Genomic DNA, 20560 nt, shown 5'->3' on the forward strand with positions numbered 1-20560 from the left:
AATAAAAAACAAATAAAGAGCAAGGGAAGCACTTACTGGTTTTCCCGCAGCTCTGGCAGATTTCACGAACCATTCTTTTTTTCACATCCACATTCATTAATTTATTAAAGTCTTGGAGGGTGACTATTTTTTCAGAATGGCCTGTTATCGGCAGAAGTTGCTCCTTATGAATATTTCCTATGCCCCAAACCAGGACACAAATTCCGAGGTTTCTCAGGATTTTCACTTCATCTGCCACATCATAGTAGGGGTCCCCGGATGTGATAACAACCAAAGTTTGAGGGACACCAGCGTTTCTTCTCCCACCGGAAGACGGATCGAACATGGCTTTCACTTTTTTAAGGGCCAGGTCCATTCGCGGAAACCCCTTGCTCTTAGGAATGCTTTGAATTTGAGTCTTCAACTCCGGTATAGTCAGAGAGTTTTTCAACTCGATAATTTTTTGGAAGCCACTCCCAAATTGAGCCAACCCGATTTTTATCTTCTGGTTCTGAATGTTAAAATGATCAATTAATTCTGACACGAAAGTTGTCATGGTAACAAACTCTGAGTTGGAGACCATGTCGGAGCCGTCACAAAAGAAAACCACATCGGCTTCTTGAATGTCACACCCTGCCATTGGGAAAAGCAAAACAATTATGTTCCTCATGAATTATTCTAAATGTTCCCTTTCCTCGAATACTTCAATTGCTTTACTAAATCCCCACAGTAGTAGCAAACTGAGATAAGTTAACAGAAGAGAGAATCACCAATTGACCCTCAAGAAGGAAAAATAGTGGGAAGGAGAAAGGTAATAGACTTTGTTCTGAGTTTTAATATTTATGTGATTCATTTGAAAAGTCGCTTAGAGAAAGAAGTTTGAATAGATTGAATGCGTTCATTAAAAAGTAATTGCAAAGGCTAGAAATCCCTTCGACATACCCAAAATGGAAGGTTCACCCAAGTCAAGGTAACGAGACCCCTGTACTATGGTTAGTACTCCTTTTACTGTTAATGCTACCACTTTACATTTGTGTTGAGAATTACCATTTTAAGAAAGAAAGGTTTTTGGCATACAATAACTGTTAATATTCATGACCATGTTATAAGGAATTCATCTAATTTTATAGATACAGAAATGGAATTCAGAAGTAACTTACCTAAGAATACACAATTGCTATGCAGTGGAGTGGGTACCTGGACCGCCTCATTCTTTATATCTTTAAATCCAGCATTTTTTTCTACTGTAGTTCTTTATAATATCATAATCCAAATATTAAAATGTAATGGGACATGTGCAAATGGCTAGTAAACAGGGCAAGGAGTCATGTCCCTGAAATCCAGTGTGAAATGTTCCATAACCCAGGGATAATCCTCTACCCTCAGGTCCAAACAAATGCAATGGCTGGGACCGGGGCAGCACTAAAGTGATTACTAAAGGCAATTGAGACAAAAAATGTCCACTGTCACACAATTCTTTCTAAGGGTAGTCTGGTAGACACAAAGATGGGCTTCCCAGACAGACCTTCAAGGAAGGACTTGCTGCCCAGCTATGGGAGTATGGTCAACAGAGGGCTCCTTCAGGGTCAGCCTCACTGCAGAGAGAGGTCTTGCAAAAGACCATGCCCTTCCTAGGGCAGCCCACATCTGGGGACTAAGTGGGAAGGGGACATACCCACCCAGCCGTCTTAATCTGATGCTGGACAACACTGATGGGCAATACACACTCTAGAGCTCTTTGCCAGGTTTGGAGCTCTGTCAGGCATGCGTCACTGTGTGACTTCTTCTGCCCATCCTACTTTCCCACTTTCCTTTGTGGGGTGTGAATCCCATCCTAGACTCTGCCTCAGTATCTGCCTCCAAAAAGTAGGCATGGGAGATGAGAATAAAACAGACTCCATCTTTGTAGGATAAGACTGTAGTCCTGGTAATATACTAGATTTGGTAGAGACCCGATGATAAACAGGAGGCCACGCCTGCCCAAGGAAGTCATAGTCTTGTGACAGATACAGATAAAGAAATAGCAAATATGTGTTCAGTGCTACCACCAGGAGAAATAGAAGGTGCAGAATCTGGGAGATTCTGGGATCTGGGATCACTGTCAGGTATTGGGTCAGGAAATTGGCAAACAAAGGCTGAAATGTGACAGACAAGCTAGATGTAGTGAGGGAAAATGGGCTGGTGTGTTCATGGCAGGTAGAATGCTGTGTACAAAGACACAGACATATTTCAGATTGACAGGAGAGATTGTGAAGTGGGGAGTGGCAACAGATGAGGTTGGAGATGTGGGCAAGGCTAGATGGAACTCAGAAATTCAGAAATTATAAACCGTAAGCAGAGCAGTGACATATCCAATGTGTGTTAGGAAGATCACTCAGTGTTCAGAATGGACTGGAAGTTGGCAAGACAAAGGGTGAGGAGACCAAATTTCAGGGTGGGAGTTCAGGGACAGGCTAGAACAGGCAGAATTGAGAAGAAGGTCCTGCTGCCTTGGGAAAAGTCACAATTTTTTTTTTTTTTTTTTTTTTTTTTTTTTTTTACAGATAACACCATCATCCAGTAGCTAAAATCAAGGAGATGAATTCATTGCTCACTTTGAGCTCAGGTGGCAAATCTTACACTTTCCTCAAGTGTGATGCCTGCAGCCTATCCTACCCCAGTGGTATCTCATGGAATCAGCTTGGGTCCCTTCCCTCCTTGTTCCTACCCACCAGCCTCCACTACTCCATATTGAACTCCCATATCCTTCCGTCTGTATTAGTGGCCCTTATCTAGAAAAGCACATTAGACTACTTCAACTTCCTATGGCCCTAGAGAATGTCTATAATCCCATTTAGACAGCCCTGGATCTTTGAAGACAAAGTCTATCTGTCAAACCATGCAACTCTGAGTCTGGCCTATAACTAGTGTTCAGTGTTTGCATTGAGACCATTAATGGAATGGCACAAGAGGCCCTGAAATGGGGTAAGGTGACTATGATCCTAGGCAGAGCTCCTTTCTGCCAAGAAAAAGGCAACAGGGTGGCAAGACCTCAAAGAATGTTTCTGAAACTTTCTTCCATAAGCTCTTCAATGCATACTGTGGTGGGAAGGCAACTTTCAGATCTTGCTCAATCAGTGCATTTTTTTTTTAGAGATAAGAAAACAGCCTGAGCAGAGAGATGTTTAGCCCATGACATACAGGTAATGGGAAGCCAAGATTTAATTTATATTTTGCTTAACCTTCTATTGCTACCCCCATAGAAACTTTAAAAATCACAACTTACACTCATGTGCATTGATACACATACTTTCTTGTAGAGGCAGGTAAATATCTTCCAGTTTGTTGAAATTATCTACATGGAAAGTCTTGCTTTTATTCCCTGCCATAGCCTCAAGTTCAAGTTGGTCAGCCGGTCCTACACCCACCGCGTAGATATCAATGCCTCTGTTTCTTAATTTCAATGCAGTCTCGTTGAGCAGAGTTCGGTCATGGGATGCCCCGTCAGTGATGACGATCAGCATCTGCTTCACATTTTGCTGGATGCGGCTGCCATATTCCTCTGTGAACATTATGTTCGTGTGGTCAAGAGCCCTGGCAGTATAGGTATTCCCTCCGGTGTCCCTGCGCCTCCTTAGGTGCTCGATGACTGAGGATCTGTTTGAGTATTTCCCAAGGTGGAAAAGAATCTCAGGATAGTCTGAGTATTTGAGAGCTCCAATCCGAACTCGGTCGCTGCCAACATCTGCTTTCTTCACCAAATGGATAGTTAGAGCCATCATGTTTTCTTGCTCTTGTGTGTTTATGCTGCCTGAATGATCCAGCACAAACACAATGTCCAACACTTTAATATTTTTACAATCTGAAAGAAGAAGAAGGCAGGCATCACAATCTTTCTGCAGTGTATTCTACACAGACAGCTGAGAAGGGAGAGCAAACCATGAAACTACTATGGCCCAGACACTGCATCTCACTTGTTAAGGTGGCTGTTGCCATTTTTCAGAGTAAGAAGCTGAGGCTCAGTGATGTACAACTTGCCCAGATCATGATTCCACGGACATTGTACTTGACAGTGACTCTTTTTTTTTTTTTTTAAGATTTTATTTATTTATTTGACAGAGATAGAGACAGCCAGCGAGAGAGGGAACACAAGCAGGGGGAGTGGGAGAGGAAGAAGCAGGCTCCCAGCGGAGGAGCCTGATGTGGGGCTCGATCCCATAACACCGGGATCACGCCCTGAGCCGAAGGCAGACGCTTAACCACTGTGCCACCCAGGCGCCCCTTGACAGTGACTCTTGAATGGGTGGTTCTTAAGCCACACCACTCTGCTCTCCTAGATCTCATTAGACATGTGATGCGTTTTCCTAAGCAGGCTTTCAACTGAAAGGAAACGTCAGAAGGTAGTTCAGTATCAATATATTGGTGAGATATGACTGATGTTTGCCAAACTGGCCTGATGTTTTAAGAGCTCAGAGGCTCTCTGTATTAGCTGGGATTTTTCTCCTACTCCCTCTGGCTCCAGGTGTCTTTTCAGCTTCTGCTAAGCAAACTCTCCCGTGTGCACCATGCCTCTCTGCCTTCATTTGTGCTCCTTCCCTCACCTCCTGAATTAGAACCCAGAAAGGCCCCAAGTAGGGGGACAGCTAAGGCCTATCACCTCTCCTCAGCCCCAAGCTCTCCTCCACACTGGAAGTCAAGTGAGCACTCTGGATAGGTCTCCAAAGTGTGGGGTTTCTCTCCCCTCTTTCTCTTCCCTCAGTACCTTAAGCACATGCCTTCCATAGTTTCACTTTCTCCACTTTCTACCTGCATATGGTAACTTCAATCCTTATTTCTGGCAATGAGGTCTCAAATTCTCAAGTCTAAGACGCTTTGGATGAGTCCAGACTATATCCGTAGGAACTTGGAGCCATGACGTGACTTGATGTTTATGAGTCGATCTGATGTGCGAGTCAGCTGAAATTTCACATAATGCTATAGACAGGGCCTCCACAAACATTGTGTTTATCCAAATGAAGAAATACCAGGAAGAGCTCCATGGATTTCAGAGGTGGGGTTGTGGCCTTAAGGCCAACCTGTCTTAGAATGTCCCAACACTACCAAGAGTTTGAGAATCATTGCCACTTGAAGCTGTTAGGAGAGAAATTGCAGTGCCACTGCCTAAAAGTCAGAGTTTACACTAAGATATTTTGTTAACTTTGTGAGAATTTCTCACCCAGAATTCTGAATAATATAGCCCAAGGGAGGTCTCTTTGTTGCCAGGGGAACAACATACAACAAATTTACCAGTACTTCAGTATATTTTCTTAGCTGTATCCAAAACACAGATAAGGGCTCGTGGTAGGTTTAAAAGCACAGGTATTTTTAGTCTTATGTGTGGATTTATAGCAAGTTCTCATCCAAGAGCCGTTTAAGTTGATGGACTCAAACTGAAGATTGCTTGACACAACTTGAAAGGCACTACAGTTTGTGTGAGATAAAAATGATGATCTTGAGCAATCATTTTTAAAAAGTAACAAATTAAAATTTTCCGAAGGGATAGATGCACGAGCAGCCAGATGTAAATACCTCACTGATAGAGGTGGAGAAAAATAAGGTGAAGGAATGAAAATACACATTATATTTTTAAAATAAAGAGGATTTTTTGGGGGGAGGGTATGCTTAGAATATTGGATTTAATTTAATTAAGAGGAAGATAAATTTGTATTTCTAGTTATTTACCACTTGGCAATGATTACAGGTAGGCAAGAAACAATTCTGGGGAATCATTTGGGATTAAAAACTTCCTCTGGAAAATCTAGGTATGCAGGTAGTAAAGAGCTGGAAGTTCAATGGAAAATTCTGCGACCTTTTTGGAATAGATTTGAAGTCTTCACAGCCAGAATACTTTATTGCCAAACTGGCTGACAAGATTGTTAAACTGGAATATTTCTGGAGGTCACAGATGTTTTAATACAACATAAATAAGACCAAAACTTAACACCAAAGTCCAGACAGAGTCTAAGCCCGTGGTATAACCCACTGTTCACCCTATGAGGTCAACATCTCAATCCCAGAGTCCTGAAGGATAACAGTGTCACTTACCATGGAGAGCACATACACGAAAAATGAGTTTGCTTTCTATTGTCTTTAGATCATCAAAGTTCTCAACTTGGAAGACCAGGTTGCCATCCCCACTGATCTCCTCCAGCTGCGTCCTATTGGCTCCGTACACCCCCACAGAGAAGATGACCACGCCTTTGTCCCGAAGAGCTTTAGCAGGGTCTCTCACAGCATCTTGTGCTTCTCCATCCGTGATGAGGATAAGAAACTTTTTGACCCCAATACGGGCCCCCCTGGCGGGGGTGAAGTATTGATCTACAGAGATTAGTGCGTTTCCGGTCAAAGTGTTTTTGTCGATGAGAGACATTCTGTCTATTGCATCAGAAATCTCGTTTTGTGTGAAATATTTATTAAGCTGGAATTCTTCCCGAGTTTTATCACTGAACTGAATGACACCAATATGAGTTCTGTCTGGACCAATCTGAATCTTAGCTAATAGGCTTTTCATGAAGGTTTTCATTTTTCCAAAATTTTCATGTCCTATACTGCCAGAACTGTCCACCAGAAACATGATGTCAGCCTTCATGTCTTCACATCCTGCATGTCGTCAAAAAGACCAGAGATGAGCCAGGTTGACATGATTTTCAGAATATAGAGAAACAGTAAGACAGAAACAAATGCATTAGTCAGAGAACATCAAAAATTAACTCAAGCACCTGCTACCGCATTTGAAAATTTTATCTGCTGCTGTAGTGGAGGCCTGCTAACTACAACCCTGAATCAGAAATCCACCAAATTATTATCCAAGAAGTTTAAAAGAGAAAATGCCACCTCCAAAGCATTTATCCATCATTCATTTATTCATAATTCTTGAGGTCTATGAAACGCCAAGCATCAAGTTATGGGTTAAAGGTTGCGATGATGATCAAAAAAAAGGAATCAGAGAAAAAACAATCAATTCCCTACACTCATAGGACTAATATTTCAGGGTTTTATGCATAATGTAGAAACATAAAATTCTAAGGAATCTTTATATAGCATTATTTTCTTGGATAACTTAAAATGATTTGATGAACACTATAAATCAATATTAAAAATTGGGGTGAGAAACTTTTACTAGAGATAATAACTACGTTAATAAGCACATAACATTCAGCATGGACTGTTCCTTTATTTATATATAAAATTTGTAGATATGTTACTGACTAGAAATGGATGTATTTTTGTATACATATATATGTGTATGTACATGAATCCACACATAGAAGACCAATTTCTATAAGCCATAGGAAAAAAAAAAAAACAGAGTTACTAATTCATTGTACAGGTGTGTGCGTGTACATCTATCTCTCTATATATATACAATAGGTAAATATATTGTTAGCATGTATCTCCTTGGTCTACCTGCTGAAACTGCCATTCTCTTAGCAGTCCTTCCTTCAACACTCACAGAGTCTATCCCATACTATTTGAAAATAAACAATTAGCATTAGTCAAAGAAGAATAAAACAATGCTTATTATTTTTTAATAGTTTGTGTAAGGCCCACCAGGGAACATCAAAACCACCATTTAAGACTCAAGCTGGGGCCATCTTGAAAGTCATCAATAGAGAGGTCACTTAAATATATTTGTGGCCTTGGCAAGGCCCCACTGCTGTGAAGTGTGGAAGCCTCCCTTCCATTAAACATATGTAAAAGGAGTAGACTTTTACATGTGGTTTAGTATTCACAGGGTCTACCTCCTTTTATCTGTTTGTGACAAGACTTCTTCCCATCCTCTAATATCTAGTCTCCCATCCTTCTATGTCAATATAGGTTCAACTAGACAGATGATCGCCCAGGGAAAGACCATATTTCCTAGCCTTCCTTGAAGCTACATGTGGCCCTGTGACTAAGTTTTGGTCAATAGGTATGAGCAGAAGTGACTTGCCCACTTCTGGATCTTAACATTAAAACAATTGGGTGTGGTGGGCTCATATGGCCCTTTCTCCCTTTCCACAAATGCAAGGTGAAGAGAACTAGAGCTTCACTTTTGACCTAAAGATGGGAGCTATGTGTTGAGCATGGAATAGCCTCTCTGCTAGAACTGCACCACTCACCCTGGACCATTATACAAAAGAGAAATAATACTCTACATTGTGTAGCTTGGGGTCTTTTCATTACAGTCTCTTTTCTTCCCCCTAAGCAACAAATACACTGTGTCCCGTTCCATCTGCATCTGCTCTGAGACTGGTCAGTGTTTTTTCTAGGTCCTCAGGCTTCGGTTCCTTAGTTTCCCTGTCTCTGTAGACCATCTTATGGCTCATTTCCTTGTCCATAGCTTGTCTCCTCTTTCAGGTGTGCCAGTGTTCAGGCACCAGCCCTGCAGCAACCTGACCCACAGGGGCTGTCTTGCACCTCCTCACGCTGGCCCAGGCCTGTCTCCCTTGAAAGGACTGAGATACAGCCTATCTTCCATTTCCTGGAATCCTTTTACTTCTCTTTGCATCAACCCCAGGAAACGTTGGGGAACTTTTACTCTTGTACTCTTTCTAGAACATCCTGAAGACCCAACTACTGTCCATAATGGGGAGAACAATGAACAATTTTGTGATTTAGGATTTTGCTGTGAGCTCCACTTATTTGCTTATCTATGTTTCTTTTTTCTTTTCTGTTTTTTGTTTTTACGTTGTTAGCCAGCATATAGCATCATTAGTTTTTGATGTAGCGTTCAACAATTCATTAGTTGCATTGCTTATTTTTTTAATTTTATTGACTCAGAAAATCCCAAAACTTTTTCACTTCTGTAAGTTCAAATAAGTGAGAATTCTTTTTCTTTCTCATCAGTGAATACCTTAGCCAACTTCTACAATAGCTCCTTTTTATGTAGCAGTTACGATGTGCCCACGTGCATTATTTCAAGTGGTCCACATGCATTATCACCTTCAAGCTTCACTATAGGCCGGCATATAGGGATCAAGACAGGTAGACAGTATGTAATCTGTTCAAGGTCCACAGCTAATAAGATTGGGGTTTGAACTTTGACTCATTGACTCCAGCATCCTTTATCTTAACCAATAAGTTAACATGCCTCTCAGCACATGAAATTTTCATGTGCTAATACTAGCAATCAACACATATCATCTTTAATTAGTAAGTGGCTATTACTAATAAGAGAAATCACAATCAGATACGGGACTTTGCAAATTGTTCTTCCTACCTTTTGTTACATGATTTTTAGTCAGAACGAAAATGTAAATATGTGTTTCTGTTACAAATAAAGATAAGCAATTATTATATGTGTACTAGATATGCATTCATAATAGAGAAATGATGGTTGATGTGTATTATGCTAAACCTATAAGGATTCTAGGATGTAGGTGTTACCCTTGCTTAACAGATGAGGAAGTTCGAAGGTCAAGTAGGAAAGTGAGTTGGATCCCAAAGCCAGAGCCCGTTTTCTTTCCACTGCGCTCATCTGCTTCAATTAGCGCATGCGCGTACACATTCACACAACACGCACACACTGCACACACAGAATAGAGTCTCTTACACGCCACACCGGTGGGCTTTGTCAAGGCCACAACACTCTTAGCAACCTTCCTACTTATGACTTTCAAGATGGCCTCAGGGCATCTGTCTACCGAGGAATTTTCCAATCTTGGCAATTGGTCTAAAGGGGCTGAATCCCTCCCTAGTGATAAAGGAAGTTAGCAAAATGTTAACCAGACAACCGGTCACATCCCTTCTCTTCTCAGCCCGGCTATTAGTCTGCCCGAAGTACCTAACTAAGTATGGGAAATAAAGCCTTTTTTGTTTTGCTTACCTTTTTCAGTGCAGATTCTGTGAACCACTTCATTCTTTATGCTTCTTAAAGAATCAAAGTTCTGCCCAAAGCTAACCCTTTCTTCTCCCCCAGCAATTTGTTGGAGTTGTACTTTGTTAGCCTCCCCAATGCCAACTGCATGGATGGTGACTTGCTCAGCCCTTAATCTCTCAGCAGGCTCCAGGACGTCATCTGCGGACCTGCCATCAGTCAGCACAATGAGGTAACAGGGAACCTGGCTTGTCCTATGCTTCCTATCTTCTTTTATTATTGACAGCGTGAAATTCAGGGCCTCCCCGGTATAGGTGTTGCCTTGGAGCTGCTCGATGTTCAAAATCGCGTTCTTTAAGTTCACATTATTAGAATTGTCATTGATGTAAAACTCCACTCTCATCTTATGTGAATACTGTACAGCTCCAACTTGAACTTTGTCTGGGCCAATGCTGAACATTCCTGTCACAGCCAACATAAATTCCTTGATTTGCTCGAAGTGTTTTCCCTGTATGCTGGTTGAGCCATCAATGAGGAAATAGATATCAGCCTCTTTTGTATCTATACAGCCTGAAAGAAAAAAAGTGTAAATTGCATTCTTCGTTAATAATAGAGACTCTGGGGAGAACTTTGCAAGAGGGTTTGTAGAGGAACGTGAGGCCATGAAGTTTCTAGAGAATGAGAACTCGTCATTATTTGCACAGGGTCTGCCAGCTTCATCAGACCTGCTCATGCACATTTTCTCCTTTGAAATTCACAACATGATGGGAAATTGAAACAGAGTGGCACCCAGTGCTTTGTCTCAGGTCACACAGCCAGTTAATTAAAAGGAAAGACCAGATTCCCAAGTCACCAGGCTGAAAGTTAAATTGTTTTTTCTAGTATTGACATGTGGCTTTTTGGACAGTTTATACCTTAAGAAATGGAATGGAGGAGATGACTTACTGCTCTTACTTCCCCTATAACCTCTTCTTCCCAGAGCAACTAGAATATGGCATTTAAAACTAGAACCAGATCATATTACTCTTCTACTTAAGTGGTTGATCATTGCATTTAGAATTTAAAAATAAAAAATTGGCCTGAACTTTCTCCCTGCTTTTCTCTCAGACCCTATTGCCAACAATTCTTCATCTTACTCACTGTGCTCTAACCACGCCGGGCTGCTTTCTGTATTTTTGAAAGTGCCCCAGGGCTTTTGCACTTGCCCTTCTCTCTTCCTGGAATATTCTTCCCCCTAAATATTCACATAGCTGGTTCCTTCTTATCTCATCATGGATATGCCAACTCAAATGCCAGTTCTTCAAAAAGGCCCTCTCTTCCCCTCTAGCTAAAACAGGTCAATCATTGCCTATCCTATTACCTTATTTTCTCTATGATACCCATACTTTTTGAAGTTATCTTATTCATTTGTTCATGAGCACAGACTGCTTCCTGCCACAGAGTGTCAGCCCCACAAGGGCAGAAACTGCTTCCTACTCTGTTTCCACCTAGTACACCTGGTACATCACAAGATTTCAACAAAAAAAAAATTTTAAATAAAAGAGACCTCAATGTTCCTTCCTTTGTTGAGTAGATTCTACAAAAACATGCTTTAACTTTACTAATTGTCTATTTACAGCTCTATCAACTATTCACTGAAATCGGGGAGCAGAAAGAGCATACTTTTAAAAGTTAGGTTATTTGTGCAATTATCTGGTTGAGTATGTGAAAAGATCTTTAAAATACAAAATAATTTAGTCATTTCACAATATTTTCTTTCTTGACAACTTTTTGGGCAACTTGTAACTATTGACACTACTTCAGGCTATGGGGAGTTGGTCCTTAAGAAATCAGAAATACTGGAAATAATTTGGGACCTGAGAATTACACTATGAAATCACTACATAAAATATTATGGCAAAGATAAGCAGTTATCTGAAAAAGATAGGATTAATCTCAGACCAGCAAAACTTAATAGCAACCAGAATGGATTGATTTATATACCTAATGAAGAAGAATCAGGTGTTTTTCAAATAAAGACAGTGGTGGTCAGCAATGAAGAAGAGAAAAAATGTGAGTCACGGGGGGAAACCAAGGCAATGACCACCTAGCCCACCTGGAGCTGTGCTGTCCAATACACCAGCCACTAGTCACATGTTGCTCTTAAAAGGTAAATTTAAACTACTTAAAGTTAAGTAAAATCCAAAAATCAGCTCCTTAGTTGCACTAGCTGCATTTCAAGTGATTCACATCCTCGTGTGGCTGGTGACTATTATATCCAACAGTCTAAATATAGAACGTTGCCATCATCACAAAATGTTCACTTGGATAATGTTGAAGAAGAATGTGTCCCCTGGCCCAAAAGTCTCACCTGTACAGTTACACAGAGATAGAGAGAGATATTTATATTTTGACTTTAAAATAGAGTCATTTACCTAATTGAATGACACTAGACTTTCAGTCATAAAACTAATTCCGTTGCTCTGATTCTGCAACCTCCAGCAATCTCTTGGTTTCAATTTAGCTTCTCAGTATGCGTGGCTATCGGGAGAGAATGTACTTCTCAGAGGACATGAACGTCCCAGCCCCTGCGCACTAATAATCCTCATCATAAGTATAACTGTCACTCTTTCTCTATACGTCAGTATCTTGGTTTGATTAACGTGAGTCTTTCCTTGATTTAATGATATCTGACTTAAAAAACTGGGTAACTACTCTGTGACAGATGTGGTGGATACAACGACTAAGTCAGTATAGGTTGGTTCTCCGTGTTTGACCATTCTGAAACTACAAAGCTGGCCATCACACTCTGGGCCATGGCAAATTCACTAAGGTCAAGGTTCTCAAACATTGCTAACTGTTTAGAGAGGTGCTTACTAAAATGCAAGTGCCCAGGCCCTACTTTGAGACTGATTCATTAGGTTTTGGGGAGGGCTTGGGCCAATGAATTAGAAATAAACTCCCCAGGAAACTCTGGTAAGTTTGCAGCAGACACTGTTGGTGCTTAGCCTGTATCTGCTCAAACTCTACCATTTCTGTGCCCACTGGCTCCTAGCACTCTCACGCTAAGGGCTCACACCTGTGTCTGTTTGTGGGCAGGTGGCACTCAAAGTGCTGGAACCCTCTTTGCCTGGGACAATTCTAAGGTTTAACCTGCATTGTCTCTAGAATGACCCTATAGAATTGAACCTCCGTGGGACTTGGCTTATCATCCTTCCCTTCCTGGTCCCAACCCCACTTTCCTACCAATCTCCAGTTTTTCCTGTATATATTTTCTAATATATCAATTTCACACAAGGCCTTCTCTGACATCTACTTCTGAGGAACCCAACCGGAGTCAGGTACAAATTTTTGAGAGTCACCTATCAATCGCTTCTCGGCCTTTTGGCTAAGATCAAGTGAGAGTCACCTATCCCCCTTACATGGCCCTTGCCTCTAGCCTTGGTCCCATACCTTCCTATTTAGAATTTCTATAATGGAAATACTCTTTTTTTTTTTTAAATCACATCACTGCAAACTCTCCAAGAGAGACCACACTACACATCCCTCCTATCCCCTCATAGTTGGTACTGCCAAATTCCAGTTCCAATTGTTCAGAAGCATTTTATCCACAAAGGAAATGTGTGAAGACAGCAGGTGTCTCAGAATTAGGTAAACACAAAATCACATCAAGTATTTCTTGGCATGTACCTTTGAAAAGAGCTTAGGAAAACTACAACACATTCACAGTGCATCTTAACTAGAATATCTTCACTAGAATGATGGAAGACAAACATAATAGAAAAGATGAAAAAGTACAAAAATACTCATGGTTGTGTGTAAAGATATAGGAGCAAGGATGATATTATCCAAGACTTTTAGATGGGAAAAATATGTGTAATGACCTATATATCCAACAGAGTAGAATATGTTAAACTATATTCCATTCGCACCATGGAATTTTATTACCAACCTAAAAAGAATGTTGCAAAATAATATTTAAGGAAATGGATGAAAGTTCATGATACAAGGTTGACAGAAAAGTGGGTAAGGAAGATAATCCTAGTTATCCCCAGTATTATTGTCTCCTCCTATACTAATCGAACCCCGTTTTTACCAACGTAATTGGCCACCCTAAATAAAGACTACATTTTCCAGCTCCCATTTTTACAACTAGGTGTAACATGTGACTAAGTTCTGGCTACTGGGATGTAAACATAAATGATATGTGTAATTTCTGGGAATATCTTTGAAGAAAAGGAGGTGGAAGCCTGCCCACTTCCTTCTTTTCTATCATTCTTGCTTGCTGGATATGAATGTGATGCCTGGAGAGATTATCTTGGACTATGATCTGGGAATAAAAACCACAAATGGCAAAAAAATAATAATGTGGGAAGAGACAGCGTTCCTGAAACTTTGGTATACCACACCAGCTCTGTCTACCTACCTTAGGACTTATTTATGAAACAGAAAAAATAGTTTCATCCTCATGGCTAACTGCTGTTTTTATTTCTGTTGGTCACACCCAAATGTAATTGTAACTGATACAAATTACACAACTGTATATTCCTACACTGTATGATACAATAGCCACCAGCTACATGCGGCTATCAAAATTAAATTGAATTAAAATTAAATGTAAAATTCAGAAAAATTAAATAAAATTCAGATCCTCAGTTACACTAGCCGCATTTCAAGTGCTCAATAGCTACATGTGGCTAGTGACTGCCTTACTGGACAGAGCAGATGGAGAACATTTCCATAATCACAGAAAGTTCTGTTGGACAGCACTAACATGTGCAATGCTATACCATCTTTCGAAAATGTGTATGTGGGCACCTGGGTGGCTAAGTCGGTTAAGTTTCCAACTCTTGATTTCAGTTCATGAAATGATCTCAGGGTCATGAGACTGAGCCCTGCATCAGGCTCCACACTAGACTTGGAGCCTGCCTAAGATTCTCTTTAACCCTCTCCCTCTGCCCCTCCCCCTCCTAAATAAATAAATAAATAAATAATAAAAACAAAACGTGTGTGTGTGTGTGTACATAAGTAATACAGAGAAAGAAGAAACCAAAGACATGAGAAATAAATGTTAAAAATGATTTTATCTGAAAGACAGGATTATAAATGATTTCATTTTCTTCATGTTCATCAATATTATTAAACTATAGTTAACACTACTTTTTTACATTTTATTGAGGTACAATTTACACACTAAAAAATTCACCTTTGTAATCATTTGATGATTTTTAGTAAATTTATAAAGTTCTGCACCAGAACCAAAATCTAGTCTTAGAATATTTCCCTAACTACTAAAGTTCTGTCATGCAATTACAGTCAGTCCTCACTTCTGCCCCTACTCTAGGACACGACTCATATTACTTTTATAATAAGAAAGTAGTTTTTTTTAAACATACCAGTTCTGTCAAGGTCCATTTGCTCAGCACGAGTAGAAATTTGGGACCAAATTTCATTCCGGAGCTTTTTCTGGAAGTTTTTACTGTAAGTTTCCAAGTCTGCATAGGATTTGAGCATGGAAACCATTTGTCTCGGAGGGTAAGATGCTATTTCTTCTAACTGGGTTTCGTCAGCCCCTTGGATGTTCATGCCGAACACAGTCACATCCTGCAGCCGAAGTTGTATTGCGACATCACGCACCTCATCGGTCGATGGTCTGTGAGTGACCAAGACTGCGATCTGAGGCACTCCCTGTGCCCTTCTGCTGCCACTTGACTCTGAGAAGGCTTCTAGCCTCATCTTCTCAATGGCAGCCCCAGCATTGGATTTCCCAGCCTGGACAGAAAGCTTCTGGATTTGCTCCTGAAATTCATACTGGGTTGTGCTTGAATTTAGAAGGGAAATAGTGTTTGTTCTATCACTGTAACTCATAAGTCCAAGGCGTGTGCAGTTGTACCTCACGTCCATGGAGGCGGCAATGTTCCTCAGGAAATTCTGCAGGTTCCTTAAATTTTGTTTTGTGCCAACTGACTCATCCACTAGGAATATGAGGTCAGCTAATGAATCTTTCTGACAGGCCACTGGGAAGGGAACTATGGAGAGAAAAAAAGAGTATGAGGATTAGTACAAACCACTGGCCCAGAGTGAGAAAGGTACTTTCCAGATTGTCAAAAGGCATTACTGAAAATCAAGGTAGTCGTGACAGTTGTAGTTAGCATTATTCTCTTTTAATAAACAACAGATAACAGTTCTGAATGAGACTTACAAGGTCACTGACTTCAGAGTCTTTGCAATAATGTTCCTTCTCTCTGAAAAATGCTTCTTACCAACTTTTCTATCACTCCCCACCACCACCACCATCATGATCCTCATGACCACCATCACCACCAGTATGACCACCCCACCACCAACCACCACTACTCCCACCTTCACCACCATCACCACCCACCAATGCCCTCACGTCCACTTCTACTATCACCACAACCATCAACAACCAACAACCACCTATACCTCCACCACCACCATCTCTACCTCTACCTCTACTACTACCAACAACAATTACCAACCTCCATCACTCCCACCAACCACCACCATCACCCTGACCACCATCTCTACCACCATCACCACCTCCATGTCCACCACCACTCTCAAGTGCTAGGATGCAGGGATGGTGTAATAGAAATATCTCTGACCTTGGGAAGCTCACATTCTATGGGGAGGACAGATTAACTAGATTATATTATTTCAGTGATCACAAGGAACTAAAACAAAGTAAGTCAACTGAGTTACTATTCTGGGGATGTGGGAAGAGGATTAACTTACTTGAGATAAAAAGAAGTCAGGGAAGACCTCTCTAAGAGGATCGCATTTGGGCTGAGGTATGAAGAGAAGGATTCAGCCACATGTTCTGAAGGAAGAGGAATTCTGGCAGAAGGAACAGGAGCAGGTGGGAACAAGCAAGAAGCCGAGTGGCTGGTGACTGTGAGTGAAGGGAACAATGATGGATGAGGCCAGAAAGAAGCAGCGCCTAAGTCATATGGGAGTCACACGATCTTAAGTCTTTAAAATATCACCCCAGTTGCTGAGGAGAGATAACAAATTCAGGGATATCCACTAAGAAACAATTGCCCTAGTCCAGGAAAGAGATCATGTTTCTTGGACAAGGATAATAGGAGGTAAGATGAAATGACAGGGTAGTTTTGATACATGAATTAGAGGCAGAACAGAGAGGGGCTTGATGATAAATTGGATGCTAACATTAAGAGACAAAGGGGAAGTGGTCAAAACTAGGTTTTTGGCATGAAGAACTGAGTGGATTTGGCAGTATCTTGGAATACCAAGACAAGGAAGACAGTAGAAAGAACAAGTTGCAAGGGGGATTCAAGAGTTCCATTTCAGTCATGCTAAGTTTGGGATATTATTGAAGATGCCAGGCAAGCAGTTGGTTGTATAAATCTGGCATTCAGGGAACAGTACACCATATGCACAGAGAATGCCTACTCTAGGCACAGGTGAAGGAACTATATCTGTGGAAAGCATAGCCAAGAGATAAGCTCAATCTTGCCAAGAGCTACCCATTAGGATTGTGAGCTCTAGAAACCAGAAGATATGTCTTATCTCTCTCTCTCCAGTACCTGGTGCCTAGTGAGAACTCAAATTAAAAATAATTCTCATAAATCTACCAATGCACTCTGCACCCCACACAGTTAGCTAAAACAAACTCCCGGCATGACCTACTTGGGGAAGTATTTATTTGCAAATAGCTGTTACTATGAATAATAGTAAACTATGTGCCAAATGCCATACAAACCATCTCACCCATATCAAGGTAGGCACTGGTATCCTCACATTATAGGTAAGGAAACTGAAGCTCAGAGGTTAAGTAACTTATTCAAGGCCATTAGCAGCCAAGCCAGAGTCTGAATCTAGACCTCACTGACTCTGAAGTTCTTTCTCTTAACCTCTAAAGGCAAGAATAGTATCCCATCAAGCAAAACCTTGTTGTACTACATTGCTGTGAAGTAAATTAGGAGAGAAGCACAAAGCAGCACACGGAACCCTCTAAGAAGGTGGTAAAACCCCAATGTCCTGCAGAGCAGAGACTAAGCAGCACCTATACAGATGGAAGATCTCCCAGACCCCCAGAGTAGATGGTTACAGGAGGGTTTCTTCTCTGAAAGAAGAAGAGCATAAATCCTAAGAATTTGCTATTTCTCCAAGGCAGCAGGAGGAGAGATCAGGGGAGTGGAGGGAAAGTGATTCCCTGGTGTCTCAGGAGCAACACTAATGGTGGTAGAACCTTGTAAATACTCACTAAAACCCATTTCCTCTTCTTGGGCATAGAGCTAGACCTGACTTCCCTGCCTCACTCGCAGTTAGGTGTGGCCATGGGACTAAAATCTGGATAATAAAATGTGAGCAAAAATAATGTGTGTCTCTTCCAAGCTTATCCCATAAAGATCCCATGAGTGATCTTTCATCTTTTTTTCCCATCCACCAGCTGTATAACAATCCCCAGGGCATCTTGGAAGTCACTATCCCTAGGGCACCTCGGAGTCATACGTGAAGACAGAAAAGCCACCACCAACCCAAGTATCTGAACAAAAGAGAGACAGCTGGTCACCTTGACCACCAGCCCTACAATGTTACAAGGGAAATAAACTTCCTATTATTCAGGGAATCTGTTTGTTATGAAAGCCTGAGCTGGTCCTACTACAGAATCAGGCCATAGCTATAGCCATGGAATTGGTAATGGTGGAGCAGAAAGGAAGTTTCAAGGTCATCCCAGCTGCCATGACTTACAAATGAGGATGCTGATGCAAGGCTCAGAGAGATGATATCACTTCCCCAAATTCACACAGGCAGCCAGTGGCAGTGTCTGGGTCTTCTGACCTGTGTTCAGAGCACTTTGTACCACACCAGGTGGTCTCCTTGAGTCTTAGAACTAGATAGTACCTGCTCAGAATGGCCCATCATCACCAACTGAGTGCAGAGGCAGCCAGGAAAATCCATTTTGCCAGGAACTCTTTCTACTTTCCTCTGGAGAGAATGGTGGGAGCCTCTCATGAATACATTATACTTATTGAGCGCCTCCCTGGGGCTGTGCACGGGCCTGTTCTGCCTGCCCATCAACACCTCATGGGCAGTTTCCTGTCTCAGTTTACCCATTCCTTCCAAATGCTGTCTGGGATCACCTGCCAGGTAAACGATTTAACTCAAGAGTCTTCTGTTTTGAGGTCTTCATGGAGCACTCACTTAAGACACAAATAAAACATTTTTCACGTGAGACATTGTAAGTCACGGGGTCATCAGTATTCCTCCTTTTGGCCTAGGGGATCAAGAATGCAAGCAGATGAGGGGCGCCTGGGTGGCACAGCGGTTAAGCGTCTGCCTTCGGCTCAGGGTGTGATCCCGGCGTTATGGGATCGAGCCCCGCATCAGGCTCCTCTGCTATGAGCCTGCTTCTTCCTCTCCCACTCCCCTTGCTTGTGTTCCCTCTCTCGCTGGCTGTCTCTATCTCTGTCAAATAAATAAATAAAAAATCTTTAAAAAAAAAAAAGAATGCAAGCAGATGAGAAGGAGGTCTTTTGCATTTTTGTGGGAAATACAGGGATTTTCTGGGGCTGACAGGAAGGCGGATGTGGCCCCTGGTGGTTCTGATGGGTGGCTGCTTAGAGATAAAGCTGAGAACCCGCATCCCCCAAGGGAAACCAGCTGCAGGGACTGAAGTAAGGTGTTGTTCTCGAGCAGCTATGCGCACGACAGGCATCAACACGGATGATGGAACCTGAGAGGAAGCGTCTGTGCTGCCACAGGAGAAACTCTTGGTGACCCTCAGAAAGTAAGTTGCGGAAAATTTTATGTTGGGGGATGTGATAGCTAAGGGGCTACATTATACAAGAAAGGGTGCTGAGTCAGTTCAATTTGAGTCATTCACGGGTCTTGTTCATACCCATAAGCTTGTCAGAAAGGGATAAAGAAAGGGGGGGTAATCAGAAGGGGGAATGAAGCATAAGAGACTATGGACTCTGAGAAACAAACTGAGGGCTTCAGAGGGGAGGGGGGTGGGGGAATGGGATAGGCTGGTGATGAGTAGTAAGGAGGGCACGTATTGCATGGTGCACTGGGTGTTATACGCAAGTAATGAATCATCGAACTTTACATCAAAAACCAGGGATGTACTGTATGGTGACTAACATAATAAAAAATATTATTATAAAAAAAAGAAAAGAAATATTTCCAATATTTCTTCAATTCAAAGATCCAGTCTACTGTCAAGTATACTAGTATTTAAGGGCAGCTCTTAGAAATTAAAAAAGACATGTAGCATTAGTGCAAGATACATCCTAACATCAAAAATGTTAAAATGTGGGGAAAGAAGTGTGTCTTAGATGTGAAAAATAGAAGCACAAAATGATGGCATAACTGAGAGGGGGAAGGAGTCAAACTCCTGGCCTTAGCAGGTCCTGACACTCATTAGAGAGATTTCACCTGTAAGGAGAAAGAAACAGTGCAGGGGGGATCAGCCCACATAGCAGATGGAGGGCTCAAGACCGCAGCCCGCTGTTCAGCTCCACTGTACAACCGAGGGTATACTCTTCTCCGTCCGTCTCATTTGAAAGTTATCCTTCCCATTCTATGTCGCTCTGTACCAGCTGACAGGCACTTACCGAGCATTCACCATGGGCCTCACATGACGCCAGGACTGTGAGGTAGAACTTCTTGTTTTATCTGTAAGATGTTCATTTATTCCCTTATTAAGAAATACATAGAATGCTAGCTCATTGTCAGGCACCATGTAGGCCTGAAGAATACAGAGATACATGTAAGTGCCCACTTCTGCCCTCA

At 41.6% G+C, this 20560-nt stretch overlaps 1 protein-coding gene across 1 annotated transcript in view; it reads right to left on the minus strand.

Annotated features, from left to right (window-relative positions):
• COL6A5 (collagen type VI alpha 5 chain) overlaps window positions 1-20560 on the minus strand; it is a 97179-nt gene that overhangs the window by 68113 nt on the left and 8506 nt on the right. Inside the window, exons 3-7 of the mRNA XM_008708806.2 lie at window positions 15172-15804; window positions 9806-10366; window positions 6043-6597; window positions 3245-3820; window positions 37-612 (exon numbers count right to left, since the gene is read on the minus strand). Of these exons, the coding sequence (XP_008707028.2) occupies window positions 37-612; window positions 3245-3820; window positions 6043-6597; window positions 9806-10366; window positions 15172-15804 (2901 nt within the window). The remainder of the gene's footprint in view (window positions 1-36; window positions 613-3244; window positions 3821-6042; window positions 6598-9805; window positions 10367-15171; window positions 15805-20560) is intronic.

The sequence above is a fragment of the Ursus maritimus genome, unplaced genomic scaffold (assembly GCF_017311325.1).
Source record: "Ursus maritimus isolate PB19 unplaced genomic scaffold, ASM1731132v1 scaffold_20, whole genome shotgun sequence".
Lineage (NCBI taxonomy): Eukaryota > Metazoa > Chordata > Mammalia > Carnivora > Ursidae > Ursus > Ursus maritimus.